Raw genomic sequence first — 16,416 nt, 5'->3', positions numbered from 1 at the left:
GTCTTCTGTGTTTTCTGGCATTCGTAGATAAAGTTCTGTTTTATACTTTGGTAGTAGTCCTTGTAGTAGGATTTTGCTTTTTCTGTGATCCCTCATCTTTTTCACTTTGTTTAGTAATTGTTCTTCAATAATAGTTTGGTTATGGTCAGCCCTTTCTTCTTTACCAGCGATGGTATCGTAAAGATTATTTAACCTTGACACAAAAGCTCTGCAGTTTTCTTCCGGTTTTTGAGTTAACTTCGAAAGTTTTTTCTTCAGCGTAGCTAAGTCGTAGGTGTTTTGAAATCTTGTTATTAGTGCTTCTTTCCAATCCTGGTAATTTAGATCATCGCCTTCCTCCTCAGCGTAGTTTTCATGCCATTCTGAAGGCTTCGCCTTTCAATCGGTCAGAGAAGAAACGTATCTTTTGATTGTCGTCCCATTCGTTGTCTCGTGCTTCGTGTTCGGCGCCGCGTAGCCACTCTGATATTAGTTTATCAGTGCTTTTTCCTTTAAAGATTGGAATTGCCTTTTTGTCTTCTCTGGAGAATAACTCTCCTAGGGCCTTCACTATTGGCTGAGTGAAGTACCTGTTCACTTTCTTTGCATTTTCGTCGTCCTGCTCAGTTGCTGGAATATCGTCATCCTTGGGATTTTTCTTGTGGGTATTCGCGAACGTTTTTTCCGAAGTGTCCTCGTCGTCGTGTGTTACGTCCATGTCGACCTTCTTTTTTAGCTGTTGATTTTCTTGCTCCAAATAGATGTTTTTTTTGTTTAAGTGTTCTATTTGCGTTTTGAGGTTTTCTATTGTTTGTTCAAAATCGTTTGTTTGTTCTATTTCCAGCTCGTAGTTCAGTGATTTGTCTCCACTGTCTGTCGGCAAGGTCAGTTCGTTTATATCTCCCACTAGTTTGGTTATTTCTCCTGGTTCGTCCTCGGCTAACCTTCAGTCGTTGGAGTCTTCCGTCTGGATGAATTTAACTTGAAGTTTTTTGTATTCTTTCACCCAGTTTTCTAGAAATATTATTTGATTTTCTTGTCCTCGTACCCGATCTTGCAGTTCTTGAAAGTCTTTTTCAAGGTTCTTGTTCTTCGAAGTAAAATCTAGCAATTTTTTCTGTAAATTGATTTTCTCTGTTGAAGCCTTGTCGAGTCTGTCTGCCAAAACTTTTATCTCTTTCTGGAGCTGCTCTGCTGGTTCTGATACTTGTTTTATCTGGTTTTATGCAGTGCTGAGTTTCTGGATTAGTCTGGTCTTCTCACCTTCAAGTTTGTTAATAATTTCTTGCCCTTCGGTCTCGACAGCTGCGTTGTTTTCCTCTTTTCTTTTGAGAAGATTCTGCAATTGGCTCTCGGTTGCTAAGGTGGCTTCAAGGTTTTGTTCTAGGTCGGCGATTCGGGAATTGGGTTTTTTAATGGAGTTTTTCAGAGCCTCGTTGTTTTCTTGAAGTTGCTCTAACGAACTGCTTAAAGTGTATTTGGAACTCTTTGCCTTCTTTTTGTTACTCTCCAATTGTTTTTGCGCGTTTGAAAGTTCAAATTTTAGCGTAGATATCTGCTTTTTATCTTCAATTAGTGCAATTACTGACTCTTTCTGCAGTACACTGATGGTACCGAAGAAAAATTCTTTTTCTTTTCCATGCAATGTGTGTAGCTGTTGGAGTAAAATATCGAGTGTTCTGGTGTTCCCACCTTGTGCGACTATATCGTCTTTGAGTGTTTTAGTAGCATTTGCAATGGTTTCTGCCGTTACCCCATCTGTTACTTTTAAAGTTTGTTCTAGAAGGTAATAAGTGTAAAAATGCAGTGAATTTTGCGTAACCTGACTTGCTTCTTGTTTCTGTGTTTGTAACTGTTGGATATTTTCAGTTGTTGAGATCGTCTGGTATGATTTACTTCTTTCTAATTCTTGCTTAAATTCTAAGTCTATTAAGGTCTTCCAATGGTCCAAAAATTGTTCTCGATGGTGACTTAGGTTTGGGTCTTGGTCGGTTAAATCAGATTCTTGTAGTACGGGGTATCAAGGAAGTAGTGTGTTTTCGTTGAGAGCAGTCTTTTGTACAGGTGAATCAAACGGCATTCGCTTACCTCGATGATGTTCCGATGTCGGTTGCTTGAAGACTTGGTGATAGAAGCGTAGAACACTTGCAGCTAGCAAATGAAGCACAGATCAGAAACTTTTCTTCCAGAGTCTCGTTGTTATTCTTGCAGTCTCGTTGTTATTCTTGCAGTCTCGTTGGGATCTTTAAATTTAATAGTTTCTAGACTGTGTATTTGCCAGTAAACTAACTCTACTTAAGACGATACAACCATGCACTTATATACCAAAAGATTGAAGGTTAAGAAGGGAGGGGTTTACAATAACTTTTACTTTTATCATAAACTATTATCTTCAGGGAAGGTTGCATTCGTGACGACCTTCTTGCTGGGTGGGGCTGCTGTTGCTGGGAGGAGTTGCTGCGGTCTATTACAAAGTACTGAACATTGTGTGTTTTATTCCACTGATTCATAAAATGACAGTGATTTTCGGGTTGAAGGGGAAACATAAATATCAATCAACAAAAACAAGTTTCCGTTTGTAGTATAAACAAAGATGACTCTTCTCTAACGTAATAGTAACTATTGAATTTTCGTTTTATGCACAGTTTAGATCTTAAATTAAGTCATGATAATTTTATTCAAAACCAATAACAAGTACTGAACATTGTGTGTTTTATTTCACTGATTTATAAAATGACAGTGATTTTTGGGTTCAATAATAAACATAAATATAAATCAACAAAAACAATTTTCCGTTTGTTGTATAAGCAAAGATAAATCTCCTGTCTTGTAATGGTACCTCTTGAATTTTCTTTTTATGCACAGTTTAGATCTTAAATTAAGTCATGATATTTTTATTGAAAACCAATAACAAGTACTGAACATTGTGTGTTTTATTCCATTGATTCATAAAATGACAGTGATTTTCGGGTTGAAGGGTAAACATAAATATAAATCAACAAAAACAAGTTTGCGTTTGTAGTAGAAGTAAGATTGACTCTCCTGTCGTGTAATGGTACCTCTTGAATTTTTGTTTTATGCACAGCTTAGATCTTAAATTAAGTCATGATATTTTTATTCAAAACCAATAACAAGTACTGAACATTGTGTGTTTTATTCCACTGATTCATAAAAAGACAGTGATTTCCGGGTTGAAGGGTAAACATAAATGTAAATCAACAAAAATAAGTTTCCATTTGTAGTATAAGCAAGGATGACTCTCCTGTCGTGTAATGGTACCTCTTGAATTTCGTCTGATGCACAGTTTAGAACTTAAAGTAAGTCATGATATTTTTATTCAAAACCAATAACAAGTACTAATGTAACGAAACGCCAAGCGAAGCCCCTTCTTGCCCCTTTTATTTTTGCTTAATTAAAACTAAGACCTTATTTCTTAAACTCCCCTTAACTTAATACCCCACTAGTTGACCTAGTTATTAGACTTTCTAGAAAATATAACAAGCGGAGAGAACAAGCCTCGGCACGCCCGTTATAAATAGAAACTTTTATGATTTGTCCAAAGCCGCCCAAAACGGCCTTAACCTGCCGTAGCTAAAAATAGATATATTTTTGTCTGTTGGGAATTGCCCGAAACGGCCCGAAACTGCCCGGCCTATTTTTAACAATCGTCCAAATTCGCCCGATACCGCTTGAATTTGTCCACCTATACCTCTTCGTGACGTCCAAATTCGCCCGATACCGCCCGATTTTGTCCGCCTATACCTTAACATTGTCCCGTATGTCCCCCACGGGATGATGACTAACATATAAAAAGCCACCGCAAACTCCCAAAAGTCAGTCAGATCTACTCTGCCTGTTCCGTGTGCCAACTTAGGCCTCTGCCGCTCTCCCGCCGAGCCCGCTACCGTAACTCTTGCAAGCCGCAGAATAAGTACCCCTTTAAGTAATCACTAAGTAGCTGTTTGACTCTTACTTTATTACGTCTATGCCTTGAAGTTAGTACCCATTGGTAACCTTTAAGTGTCATGAGTCTTCTTCCCTCAATTTACGAGCTTGTTTAATTATTCTACGGTTACCTGTTGCAAATCGGTTTATAATACACGGCTTTTTATTTATTTCGTGCGTGTTGTTTTATGCTTGCTAAGTATACAAGACATTGTGAGTAAAAACGCCGCATTAAATTAAACTTTTCCGTATTGGAGACAACATGACAACGTCGTGTACTCCTTTACATCTGGTGGCAGCGGTTTTCGAACTCACTTACAATGTCGCTGTATACGGGTGCTAAGCCTAAAACTGGACGTACCTTCTTCCAAAAATCTAATAAAACTGATAACGCTCCCGTTGAACTCTCTGAAATTCCACCTTTCACGGCTGATCTGACTCAGCCTAATACGTACACTCCTCACAATTTCCCTCCTTCCCATAAGAGACCTACTCGTTCAACGCTAAATTACGTACCTTTAGAGCAAGTAGATAATCCTGAGGCTATTTTACGATCTAAGAAGATACGCATCCAAAACACTGACAACGTAAATCCGTCACTTATAACCAGGATTGCAAATTTCTTTACACCCAAAAAAGTGACAAATCTAACCAATTTATCAATAAGTACCGAAAGCTCCAACGAAGGCAGTATTAAAACAGAAACCATAACTACGCAATTAAGCCTTATTTCCCAAGCCCCGCAAATTACTGTCATCCCTGAATCACATAGTGCAAACACAACGCCCACTATCAATTCAGTAAGTGAAAAAACGGACCCAGCAAACAGCAAGGTCCTAACAAATAACACCCCATCCGACGAAACTAACACTGACCAGCCAATACAAAATATCTGTGTAATAAATAACGAGGCCACCACATTTCACCAAGATCGTGTAGACAACCAGACTATCGAAGAAGCACTCTCGACCATAATTCCAAACACTTCAGACCTTCCCCCGCCCACTAGCAACTCATTTTTCGAATTAGTCGACCGTCTCACAGGGCATCTCCATATTCCACCACCAAATACCAGTACTCCCCAAGGAAACATTACACCTAACACGCTCAACTCCACCACAAACGCCATCAATAATCCCCTACCTTTCACGCCCTACATCGAAATCGAACACATCCTGACAGCCCTAAGCCAACACAGCAACGCTATCGGCGGAGACGAAATAAGCCCCGATATCATAGAATACCCTTTAAGAACAATTTCCACGCATGGAAAAGTGGAACACCACGACGAGGATTGCGACATTGCACAAACAGTACGCCCATCTACTCCGGCAAGAGCTGAAACACATACGCCCAGCGTATCCACAAGCCAGTGCAATAATCGATTGGATAACAACGGAGCTAGAGAGCACCCCATCCAAACAGCAAATCCATCCCCTCCGACAGGCCATTCAGCGTGCATATCTAGAGACGTGCGACCATCATTCCCACTTTCCACTCCAGCCCCACTTTTCAGAACTATTGCACAACTTAACCAAACTCGTGGAAAGGAAGAAATTCACGAAAGCTCTACAACTCTGGCAGCACGAAGCGAGCGAGCTGACAGCCCTTTTGTGTGCATTTGTGACCGCTGCAGTCAACGAAATAAGATCCATTCTCCACTTTGTGAAAATAACGGGCCAATTCGCGGTCGTAGCGCAGATTTACACCACAGCGCTCCGGAAAGAAGCGAGTACCAAACACACGACACGACAAGGAACCTACTCTCTCATCCAGCCACTCGAAACCCTAGCAATAACATTGAACACAAAACACCGGATCGGGATCACGCTATTTTGTACAAAATTCAGTCAACTGATCAAACCCCTGTTCGACCTCAACCACGTTACACCCCTGCCATCACCCTTGAAGATCAGAATCCGATCCCTCATTTTCCAAATACGTACGGACCAGTTTATTACCCCCCACAAAAGACACAAAATCCTCACCGTCTCTGGTTTGATACAAACCGAGCTGACACTCTAAAACAAACCGAGGCATATACGCCTTACCCGAAAGAAGCGAGCTATCAAACTCCCGAGAACAGCACACACAAAAAAGCTCGGGTAAACTGCACAAATTACTCACCCACTGACGTCACACGGGACGAAAAGAAAAGCGAAGACCAAGAGTGTTTATTTAAAGAAAAAGGAATCAACAACATAAACATCACAAAAAACCAAGAAATGGCATCACCCCCAAATTATTACCGGAAAAATGACCACCGTAAGGGCAGGGAAGCCATCACCATGCTGAATCAACTGCAAAATTTCTCAGGCAGCCCCGCTGTTCGCTTCGATCGTTGGATTAAGCTTTTCGATAACGTCGTAGCCATGTCAAACTGGGACAATGCAGAAATAATCAGTATGCTATCAACTAAAATGTCGGGCGAAGCATACGACTTACTACAAAACATCTTGGAATCCAGCGATACTTACGAATACGAAGATATCAAGAAACTCTTCCAAGAAAACTACCATGGATCCGAAGACATTGATTTTTATCAAAACCAATTCGACGAGATACAACGGAAGCCAAAAGAAAATATTTTAAATTATGCCTACAGACTTAAAACGCTATACACACGTGCCTATCCCTCCAACAACCAGGAAACACCCGAAGAAAAAACCACGCAACTAAGATTACTTCGACAAAAATTTTTGCAAGGACTGGAACCAGAACTTCAAAACATCGTAAGACACAAATCAGTATCAACATTCGAAGAACTTGTATCTATCACACAGAAGTACGCAAAGCGCGTCCAATCGGATACGATAGAAAAAGACAAAAGGATATTTGTTAACGCGGTAGCTAGCACTCAAAACGAAACAGCTATCCTACAAGCAATCGAAAAACAAAGTGAACACATAAACTCAATCGCATCCTGCCTGAAATTAGCCACCACTGAACCTGCTCTACAAGAAACAAGCACATCGCCCGACTTGAGCGGAAAAATTGACCGTTTAACGGACGTCATAACAAACCTCGGCAGCATCATGCAGGCTAGCATTCGCCAAACAAATGAGATACGTCAACCCCCCAGAAATAACTTCAGCTATCCCCCGAACCAATCAAGACACGGAAATTTCTCAAACCACGCCCCCAAAACAGTTTCAACCGCCAAGGCCCAATGAACGGGTTCCGACAACCAGTCGGCAACACTTTCGGCAGGCCTAACGAAAATAACTCAGGTCAGCAACCTTTCCAACGAAATAGGGCAACGCAAAATGCCGCTGGCTGCTCAAACTGCGGCCTTACCAACCACAGCATCGAAAGTTGCTTTCGATTTATAAAACTGCAATCGACACCAGAGACGCCACCTACCTGTTACTTTTGTCAACAAGTAGGCCTAGCGAAATTTTGCCCCGAGAAGAAAAACTTAATTAAGCCTAACGAAACTGACGCTTCACCGAACCAGGGAAACGAATAAAGGCCAGCCGTAAAATGGGGTTAACGGAGAATAGGTCATTAAACCCAAAAACCATACCATCAGTCGCAAAAATTACAGCTTTTAGTAAATCAGCAGCCCCTCGACTTTCTGTGAAAATTCACGATATTCCGTTTAAAGCATTATTCGATACGGGTGCAGCGCGGAGCCTTTTACATATAGATATTTTTAATCGGATAGCGTTGGAAGAGCAAGTGAATTGCTCCGAGTCCGACGTAGAACTATACGATGTGCACAACAAAAAATTGTTCACGTTAGGGTTAGTTTCCCTACCAGTTGTTTACGGAGCCAATTTACTAGACCAAGAATTTATCGTCACGAACGGTATATCAGAATCATGTATATTGGGTCTGGACGCCGCAGACAAACACGAGTTTATTTTTGATGGCCGCTCTAAAACTATATTCCTTGCCCGCGACAAACTGGAAGGTAATCAGGAAGTTAAACAAGATGGGTTATTACCGACGAGCCAAGAGTCAACGGTCAACGTAGCCATGATTCTAGTTAGGAAGGTTTTAATTGCTCCTAGATCTTCTCAAGTTGTAGAGGCCACATTAAAAGAGCAGGGTGATAAATTAGGCACTAGCTCTCTCTTTTTATTTTCCCAGAGTATGGATTTACCAGAGGGAATATACATAGGCAATTTCGTAAACGCTACGAACGAAAACAGAAAATATCAGATTGTTGTAGAAAACAATTCCAATATGTCACACACTCTACCGAGAGATAGTCCCCTGGGTGAGGTAGAATTTTCTTGTCAACTGATAGGCAAAGTATCATCAGGTCAAGACTCTGCTTCTCGGGAGACCGTTTCCACTGAAGGGTGTGTTCCTGAAACAGATGTGGATGTTGACCCACAATATAAAAAACCGTTAGCTGCGCTTCTAACCGAATTTACTGATTTATTCGCGACAAAAGACTCTGGTTTAGGGAGTACAGGATTAATAAAACATTTTATTGATACGGAAGGAAAAGGACCTATTCGACTTCGACCCTATCGCACAGGCCAAGGCCAAAGAGAAGAATTAGAAAAACAGATAAAAGAAATGCTGCAAGCAAACGTAATACGACATTCGACGTCCCCATGGGCAGCTCCAGTAATTTTAGTTGTAAAAAAATCGGGGGAATTGCGTTTTTGCATTGACTATAGAAAATTAAATAATTTAACAAAAAAGACTCTTATCCACTTCCGAGAATCGACGGCACCCTCGATAGGCTGTATGGAAAAAAATTCTTTACGACCTTAGATCTGGCATCAGGATACTGGCAGATCGAACTAGAGGAATCCTCTAAAGAAAAAACTGCTTTTATTGTAGAAAATAATCTATACGAATTTGTTAGGATGCCTTTTGGTCTATGTAACGCACTTGCGACTTTTCAGCGTTTAATGAACCATATACTTAGGGATGTAGCAGGACAAAAAGCTTTAGTTTACTTAGATGACGTAATAATTTTTTCGGATTCCTTCGAGAGCCATCTGAATGACATACGAGAAGTCTTTTCCCTAATTAAAGGCGCAGGACTTAAATTAAAATTAAAGAAATGTCAATTCATGAAACAATCAGTGAACTATCTGGGGCATGTCATTTCTACTGACGGCATCGGCCCTGATCCCGCTAAAATAGACAAAATTGCCACTTATAAAGTCCCAACATCAGCGGAAGAAGTACGATCGTTCTTAGGCCTAGCTGGGTATTACAGACGCTTTATCGAAAATTTTGGATCTATTGCGCAACCTTTAACCGCAAAGACACACAAAGACGCATTGAAAAAACCCTTCACCTGGACCGATAAAGACCAAATTGCTTTCGAAAAACTCCGTACTTGCCTAATCACCCCCCACTACTTGCGTACCCTAACTTCGAGCTTGAATTTCTGCTATTCACCGATGCTTGCGATTATGGAATCGGCTCCGTCCTTTCGCAAATACAAGACGGTGTCGAAAAACCTATCGCATACGCCAGTCGCCAATTAAAACCAGCCGAGCAGAAGTACGCCACTGTAGAAAAGGAAGCCTTAGCCGTCGTATTCTCTATTAAACATTTCCGACACTACTTGTTGGATAAACCATTTACGGTCATCAGCGATCACCGTCCCCTACAGTGGTTAGAGGAACAGAAAGACAACAACGGAAGATTAGGCAGATGGGCTATTTTACTAGCCGGCACGAATTACAAAATTAAATATCGACCAGGACGTGTGCACCAAAACGCGGATTGTCTGTCTCGCCTCCGTGTAGCCCATATTCGAACGAACGAGACGTACCCGGACATTTTAGCAAGCCAGGCCGCGGACCCGTTATGTCAGTCAATAAAGGAATACCTCAACGATGGAGTTCTTTCGGAAGAAAACGAAAAAAATATGCCAATCTGGGCAAAGGAAATTAGCCTCTACCAAGTTACAAACGGCATACTCTACCGAATAGAAACTCCAACGTCGAAAAGCAGAAGAAATTTTTTAAATCCCCAAGTGGTTCTACCCCTTACCTTACGCCGAACAGTGTTGAAGCAGATGCACGACGAACCCATTTCCGGTCATCTGGCATATCTCAGGACTTATTTAAAAGTTAAAAATCATTACTACTGGCCCACGATGAGAAAAGATATAAAAGAATATTGTACCGCTTGCGAAGTTTGCATAGCAAACACCAACTCTACTCTCAGAGCTTTCCTTTTTCCTCATGAGCTAGCAAAATTCCCGTTTCAAGTAATCGGGATAGACTTTTTAGGCCCTATCCAACCCGTGTCCCCTAATGGAAACAACTGTATTTGCGTCATCACCGATTACTTCACAAAGTACGTGATCGCTGTCGCCCTACCTGATCAAACTGCCCGTACTACGGCAGAATGCGTGTATAAACACGTTGTGTTGACCCATGGGCCCCCACTAGCCATCGTCTCAGATAGAGGACCGAATTTTACGTCCGGGTTATTTAAATACTTCTGCAAGCAACTCAACATCGAACAAAGATTCACCACAGCATACAATCCAGCGAGCAATGGGGAGACGGAGAGATTTAATCGTACCCTAACGACTATGCTAAGAAAAGAACTCGTCGACGGCCAACATCATAATTGGGAAGATGTGCTGGGGGAAATCTGTTTTGCATACCGAGCGTCCGTCCATTCGTCCACAAACGAATCTCCATACTACATGATGCACGGCCGGGATTGCAATTTTCCCATAAACAAAATTTTGGGGGCAGTTCCCGAAGCCGTACCCTCATCAGGTGGTTATGTGGACAAACTCCTAGAAAGACTACGATACAGCTTCCACCGGGCACGAGAGGAAAATGAAAAAGCCAGGGAACGACAAAGAGAACAATATAACAAAAGGGCGAAAGTCTTCGATTACAAACCGGGAGATCGAGTCTTACTAGACGTCAGAGTTGTTCAAAAAGGCGACAACAGGAAGTTCACTTCGAAATTCCGAGGACCTTATCGTGTCGTGAAAGTATACCCCAACCGCACAGTGGATATAGCAGACAATTCATACAACTGCCAACTAGTGCATTGTAACAGGCTTAAGCCGTTGTACGAAACTATGTTATGGATGGACGATCCGATACCGGATATCGAATCATCGGTCGAAACAAGAGACCGATTCCGGAAACACATCGCCACCCAGACTAATACAGAAAAACAACAGGAAAGTGAAAATGATTACGAGCACGACGTGACGGAACAAAACAATATTATGGAAGACACGGGAGGGGAAAGTAGTGAATCTCAAAGTGACGCGACTTCAACACCTCCGAGTGTAACCTTGCAAACAATGGACGACATGGTTCCCGAACACATGTGTGACACGCCCACCGAAACATGTGTTTCAAGTAAAAATCTTCCACGGCTACGCGCCAGGTCAACAATTAGACCAAAGACGCGTCTCATCGCCGAAATTTAAAAACCTAATAAATAAACAAATCGAGGTCAAGAGAGGACATAAAAGTTCAGTGCTGCACATTGGACGACACTCGTGGGACAATTAGCCGTTTACAACCGAACAGCCTAGGTCAAGATCCTCCAACGAAAGTTCACTAACTCTACAACACGCTGACGAATGGCGGAGAAATGAGTATTTAAGGACCTCGAAAACGAACGTCAAGCATCCATTCCTTCCCCAACAAACACACAGCAAACATGTCTACTCCCCAAATCATCTCGGATGAAGACTGGAGTCTCATCGAGGACATCTGGAGGATGGAAACGTCGCTCAACGACACCGTTGAGCTGGACGATACCATCACGGAGGACGACGAGACCGTCAGCCTCCAAGAAACCCGCTCCCTTTCCGCGGAGTTGGGGCATTACGTTTCCGATGATGCTCTGGATGAGTACTTCGTGAACCGGAACGCTCTGCCGAGCATAACCAGCCATCCGGATGGAACTCCCAACTGGGAGAACATCTTCGCCCTAGACCGCTACGTGGGGCGGCTCACCCAACCGGGTGGAGATAGCGAGCGGAGATGGACACCATTCGGCCTCCCCCCAGCAGCGTGGCCACCGGCCTCCTACAGCCGGATGTCCACGATGGACCTACAGCTGCCGAGAGCAACTCCATCACCGGGACTATTCATGGCCCCAACACGTCCAGGCATAAACCACAGGGAGCTCTTCTTTATGTTACTTTCCTTAGTGCTAGCTTTTGTTTTATACACTATGTATGTGTTATAACTATGTAACACAACAACAAAAAAAATGTTTTTCTCGCTTTTTTTAAATAAATAAAAAAAAAAAAAAAAACCTTGTCAATTGAATACCAAAAAAAAAAACAAAAAAACAAACAAAACAAAAAACAAACAAAACAAAAACAAAGACAAAAAAAAAAAAAAAAAAAAACAACAAAAAAAATTACAAAAAAAAACACAAATAAAACAAACAAAAAAAAACTAAACAAAACAAACCAAAACACAAGAAATAATAACAAAATAAAAACAAAACACAACAAAAAAAAAAATAAATAAAAATAAATAATAAGAATAATAATGTCACGTTGTAAACGGGCGTAATCACTTAGGCTGTTTTCAGTCTCAATAAATGTAATTTTGAAAGCTGGCTCGCACTATTCGAAGAAGCACAGACTCCCAAAAACACTTCCACTGTCGACTTAACTCGACAATTCCACCACTAGTCACACTCAAAACTAAACTGCCCCCTCCTACTCTCTCTGTCTAACCGCCTTGAGTCTTCCTCTTCTTACCCCAGAACGTTTGTGCTGTTCGGAGAACAATAAGCGTAAGGATCACGTCGATGTATTTTCTCGTTTAAGAACAAGGGGAAACAAGGAGAATTTCTACGAATAGTAAGGGAAAACAAGGAAAACTTCCACGTACAGTAAATCGTATAAAGGACGACAATTTACCGCGTGACAATAATAATAAATAAATAAATACTTATAATAATAACTGGGTTGTTTTTCGGGAGACACTGTTAATGCTGCATAAACTCCGAGAGTCCGTATCGGCCATCATATAGGATGCGCCCGATAAACGCGGATGAAACTAGCAATAAAATTATAGTTGATACGCTAACTCTAAAGCTCGTCTACCGTTTTTCCCCATCTCCTTGCTCTATATCACCCTTGCTCATTCTGCCTTTACCCAACTTCCACCCCGTAAAAATTTTGCCGTACATATATCTCAGGGAAACGCCCCAGGCAACCATATGGTGCGCCCTCTATGATATTTTCACCCCTTTTATTCATATAGCCATATAGCACTCCCCTTGCATTCCTTTTTCCCACTCCTACGGTAAACGAAAAATCAACCTGCCATATTTCCATAATAACCCTCCGTGACACGACTGTCACGTAGACTGTTCTCCACCCCTTCATACCATAGGATGCTTTCGATAAAAACGGATAAGGCTCCAACAGCTATACGATTCAATAGGCTACATTTTCAGCCATCCGATACTATAACCCGCCCAACCCCACTCCTTACCCCTCTGCACGCTCCTGCAATAGTGAATCGCTTTTCTTCGTGTAAACCCCACAATAAACGAACTCCCACCACAACCACCTCCCTCCCCCCCACAATTTAGGATGTCGGGAATAAAGCCGGATACAAACAGCGTATGCAAACGTACGCTGCGGCAGTCCATTTCGCCATCTCTCACTTCTCTCTCCATCTTCATCTTACTTCCCCCCATTGCCCCCTGCGACAAGGCCATGTTTCCCCCTGTAGCTCCCCTTATCCGACCATCGACCCCTAATGCTTATTACCCCATATAAGATAGGATGTTTTAGATACAGATAGATAATAATACTAATATACGGCCATATGCCATTGCTCTCCACATATATGTCCATCCCCCTCCAAACCCTATAAGTGTATAAAAAAAAAAAAAAAAAAAAAAAACAAAACAAAACAAAACAAAAACAAAAACAAACAAACAAAAAAAACAAAAACAAAACAAAAAAAAAATATACATTTACCGCCTGGAAATACGGTAGTAAATCAAGGTGTTTTTATGATTACCTTAGATAATGCCGACCCTCGTCACGCTACTCCTACTGCTCTCCTCAACCAATGCATTCCAGACCACGACATGCGACTGCAACAAACCAAGCGGAGTCGGACTCCTCCAATTTTCCGATGGCTCCTGCGAACCTGCCACACGCAATTCGAATACGAAAGTCGACTATCGAGTCATGACCGACAAAAAGGCAGCTTTTAATTTCCCGGGATACATCTGTGGTAGATGGAAATCAATTAAGCATATCACGATCAATTTCGTAGGACAAATTATTACCGTTCCGGAACGCATCGCCATGGAAACGACGGCGGTAGAGTGTGATATAATGAGACAATCGAGGCGATGCAACGAGAGCCCAATGATGAAATCAGAAAACAAATGGATATTTAACCAAGAACCGGAGGACTTCGGTTATTGGCTAAGAACCACCACTGTGGTTACAGTCAACTGTATGTTAGAAGAAGTCGTCCTTTCCCGAATTGACGAAGGAGACATGATAAACACGCCACTAGGAAAAACCAACGTATCCCATGGATCTCTATCCCATAACCATTTAACATTATTTTGGATCGACACCTACGGAAAACCAACTGATATCGCAATCCGACAATTAGAGAAAGGCGTGGGATTCTGGTACGAATCTTCAACGAACGGGACTTGGATCCTCCAAGACGACTCCAAACAGTTGGACTTTCACGTACGGTTGATGTCACGCTGCCAAACCGTGAAATGGGACAAAAAAATAGACAGTTGGACCGTGATTGGAGACAACCATTTGTTCATCATTAAATACCCATTGGGACCTTCCGCAGTTACCGTACCATCCATCATCAAGGATATTGTGACAAAAAGAAATGACCCTTTAGATATCAACATCCGACAAAACGCAAGAATCCAGTATTTGGAGGACGCCGCCATCCGTCACGAAAATGAACTTATCCGCGTCATCCAGAGCATGCAGTGTGACCAACGACGTGCTAAACACGCACAAGCCGTGTCAACTGCCCAATACAATGGATGGCTGGCAGCCGCACAGCTGGGTCTTCGGCAATGCATCAAACTGATCGCCACCGGAAACATCGTCTCAGCCCTACAATGCACCCCTACAACAGTAAATTTCACGACGGATACAACCACTTGTGGACCTCAACCGCGGTTTAACAATTTCACCATTGGCCGGTCCGGTTGGGAACTCACTGCTTTTACGCCATGCTACTGGGCTGGAGGTATCGTGAATTTTAACGACAAACCTCACGCCTATCGCAATAACACGTGGCAACCGGTTGAAGCATCCGTCGTCATCCCACAGCGTGATTTGGCTGACGCTTTCCGATATCAAGACGTCAACTTCTTCGAATATCAACATCAAACCAATCCCGCTTATACGGAAGCCCTCATTAGCCCAATGGATATAATGGCCGATATCACAGCCTCCATGAACGAACATTCCCTGACTGTCCCCAATCAAATTACAGGGACATCGGCTATCGTCGTATCCGCAGCCGAGAAAGCAGGTCTCGGAACCTTTACCAATTGGTTCGAGAATTTTAAAGTCTACTCATTCATCATCCTGCTCATCGCTATTTTCCTACTGATCGCTCGTGTTTGTTACGCCCTCGGATTTTGTGGTTTGATATGGAAATGTTGCTGTAAGCCCCCACGTCCTCCCCCTACGGCGGTTTACCAGCCGAGAAGCAGCCGACCCACAGGTCCCTGAATTTTCTTTTGGATTGCGGGACGCAATCTAGTATGACGGGGAGCGATGTAACGAAACGCCAAGCGAAGCCCCTTCTTGCCCCTTTTATTTTTGCTTAATTAAAACTAAGACCTTATTTCTTAAACTCCCCTTAACTTAATACCCCACTAGTTGACCTAGTTATTAGACTTTCTAGAAAATATAACAAGCGGAGAGAACAAGCCTCGGCACGCCCGTTATAAATAGAAACTTTTATGATTTGTCCAAAGCCGCCCAAAACCAACGTATGCTCACAAACTTAAGACACAGGTTTGTCTGGATTTTTCCGAAAGTAACAGAAGAAGGGTTGTCTTAAGAAAACAAATGTTTTTAATTTTTTTATGATTTTAGAACTGATATGGTTGTTGCATTGAGCAATTGATTTTATCACGCTTAATTCGAGGTGTTTTCAGTTGCAGGACAGTATCATATATATATCATAAATGCTATATCTTAAAACAAAGCTTTGTCTTATGTTAAAAACTTAGTAATTTCATTGATTTTTCTTTTTATTCAAGGAAAAGTAATTATAAATTGTTGGTTTTATTACTTTGTTTCATTTTTATCGATTTAAATTCATTTTTTGTAACTTAGTTTGCGAAAAAGAGCGAAGCGAGGCTATTGAAGCTACATTTTCTTAAGACTTAGCTTTGTCTTATGTTTATTGAAAAATTTAAGTTGATTAACTAATTTTTTTTTCAAGTTAAGTTAATTTAAAATATAAATTTTTTTTATTAATTTTATTTTCATAGATTTATAATTAAGTTTGTATTTTTTACGTTTATTTAATAATC

At 41.6% G+C, this 16,416-nt stretch overlaps 2 protein-coding genes across 2 annotated transcripts; both read left to right on the top strand.

Moving 5' to 3' along the window:
• Nucleotides 1-6,131: 6,131 nt before the first annotated feature.
• Nucleotides 6,132-7,208, top strand: LOC123466635. Its single transcript, XM_045166856.1, has one exon. The coding sequence runs from the start codon at nucleotides 6,150-6,152 to the stop codon at nucleotides 7,095-7,097; it is 948 nt and encodes a 315-aa protein (XP_045022791.1). The 5' UTR covers nucleotides 6,132-6,149; the 3' UTR covers nucleotides 7,098-7,208.
• Nucleotides 7,209-14,128: 6,920 nt separating this feature from the next.
• On the top strand, nucleotides 14,129-15,677 carry LOC123466634. The gene has a single exon (XM_045166852.1). It carries the CDS (start codon nucleotides 14,183-14,185, stop codon nucleotides 15,602-15,604), a length of 1,422 nt encoding a protein of 473 aa, XP_045022787.1. The 5' UTR covers nucleotides 14,129-14,182; the 3' UTR covers nucleotides 15,605-15,677.
• Nucleotides 15,678-16,416: the final 739 nt, after the last annotated feature.

Source organism: Daphnia magna, unplaced genomic scaffold (assembly GCF_020631705.1).
Source record: "Daphnia magna isolate NIES unplaced genomic scaffold, ASM2063170v1.1 Dm_contigs107, whole genome shotgun sequence".
NCBI classification, from domain to species: domain Eukaryota; kingdom Metazoa; phylum Arthropoda; class Branchiopoda; order Diplostraca; family Daphniidae; genus Daphnia; species Daphnia magna.
This window is presented reverse-complemented; position numbering and strand designations above follow the sequence as displayed.

Excerpts from the sequence above, each read along its gene's own strand:
- LOC123466635 (XM_045166856.1), top strand. The coding sequence starts at position 6,150 with ATGGCATCACCCCCAAATTATTACCGGAAAAATGACCACCGTAAGGGC.
- LOC123466634 (XM_045166852.1), top strand. The coding sequence starts at position 14,183 with ATGGAAACGACGGCGGTAGAGTGTGATATAATGAGACAATCGAGGCGA.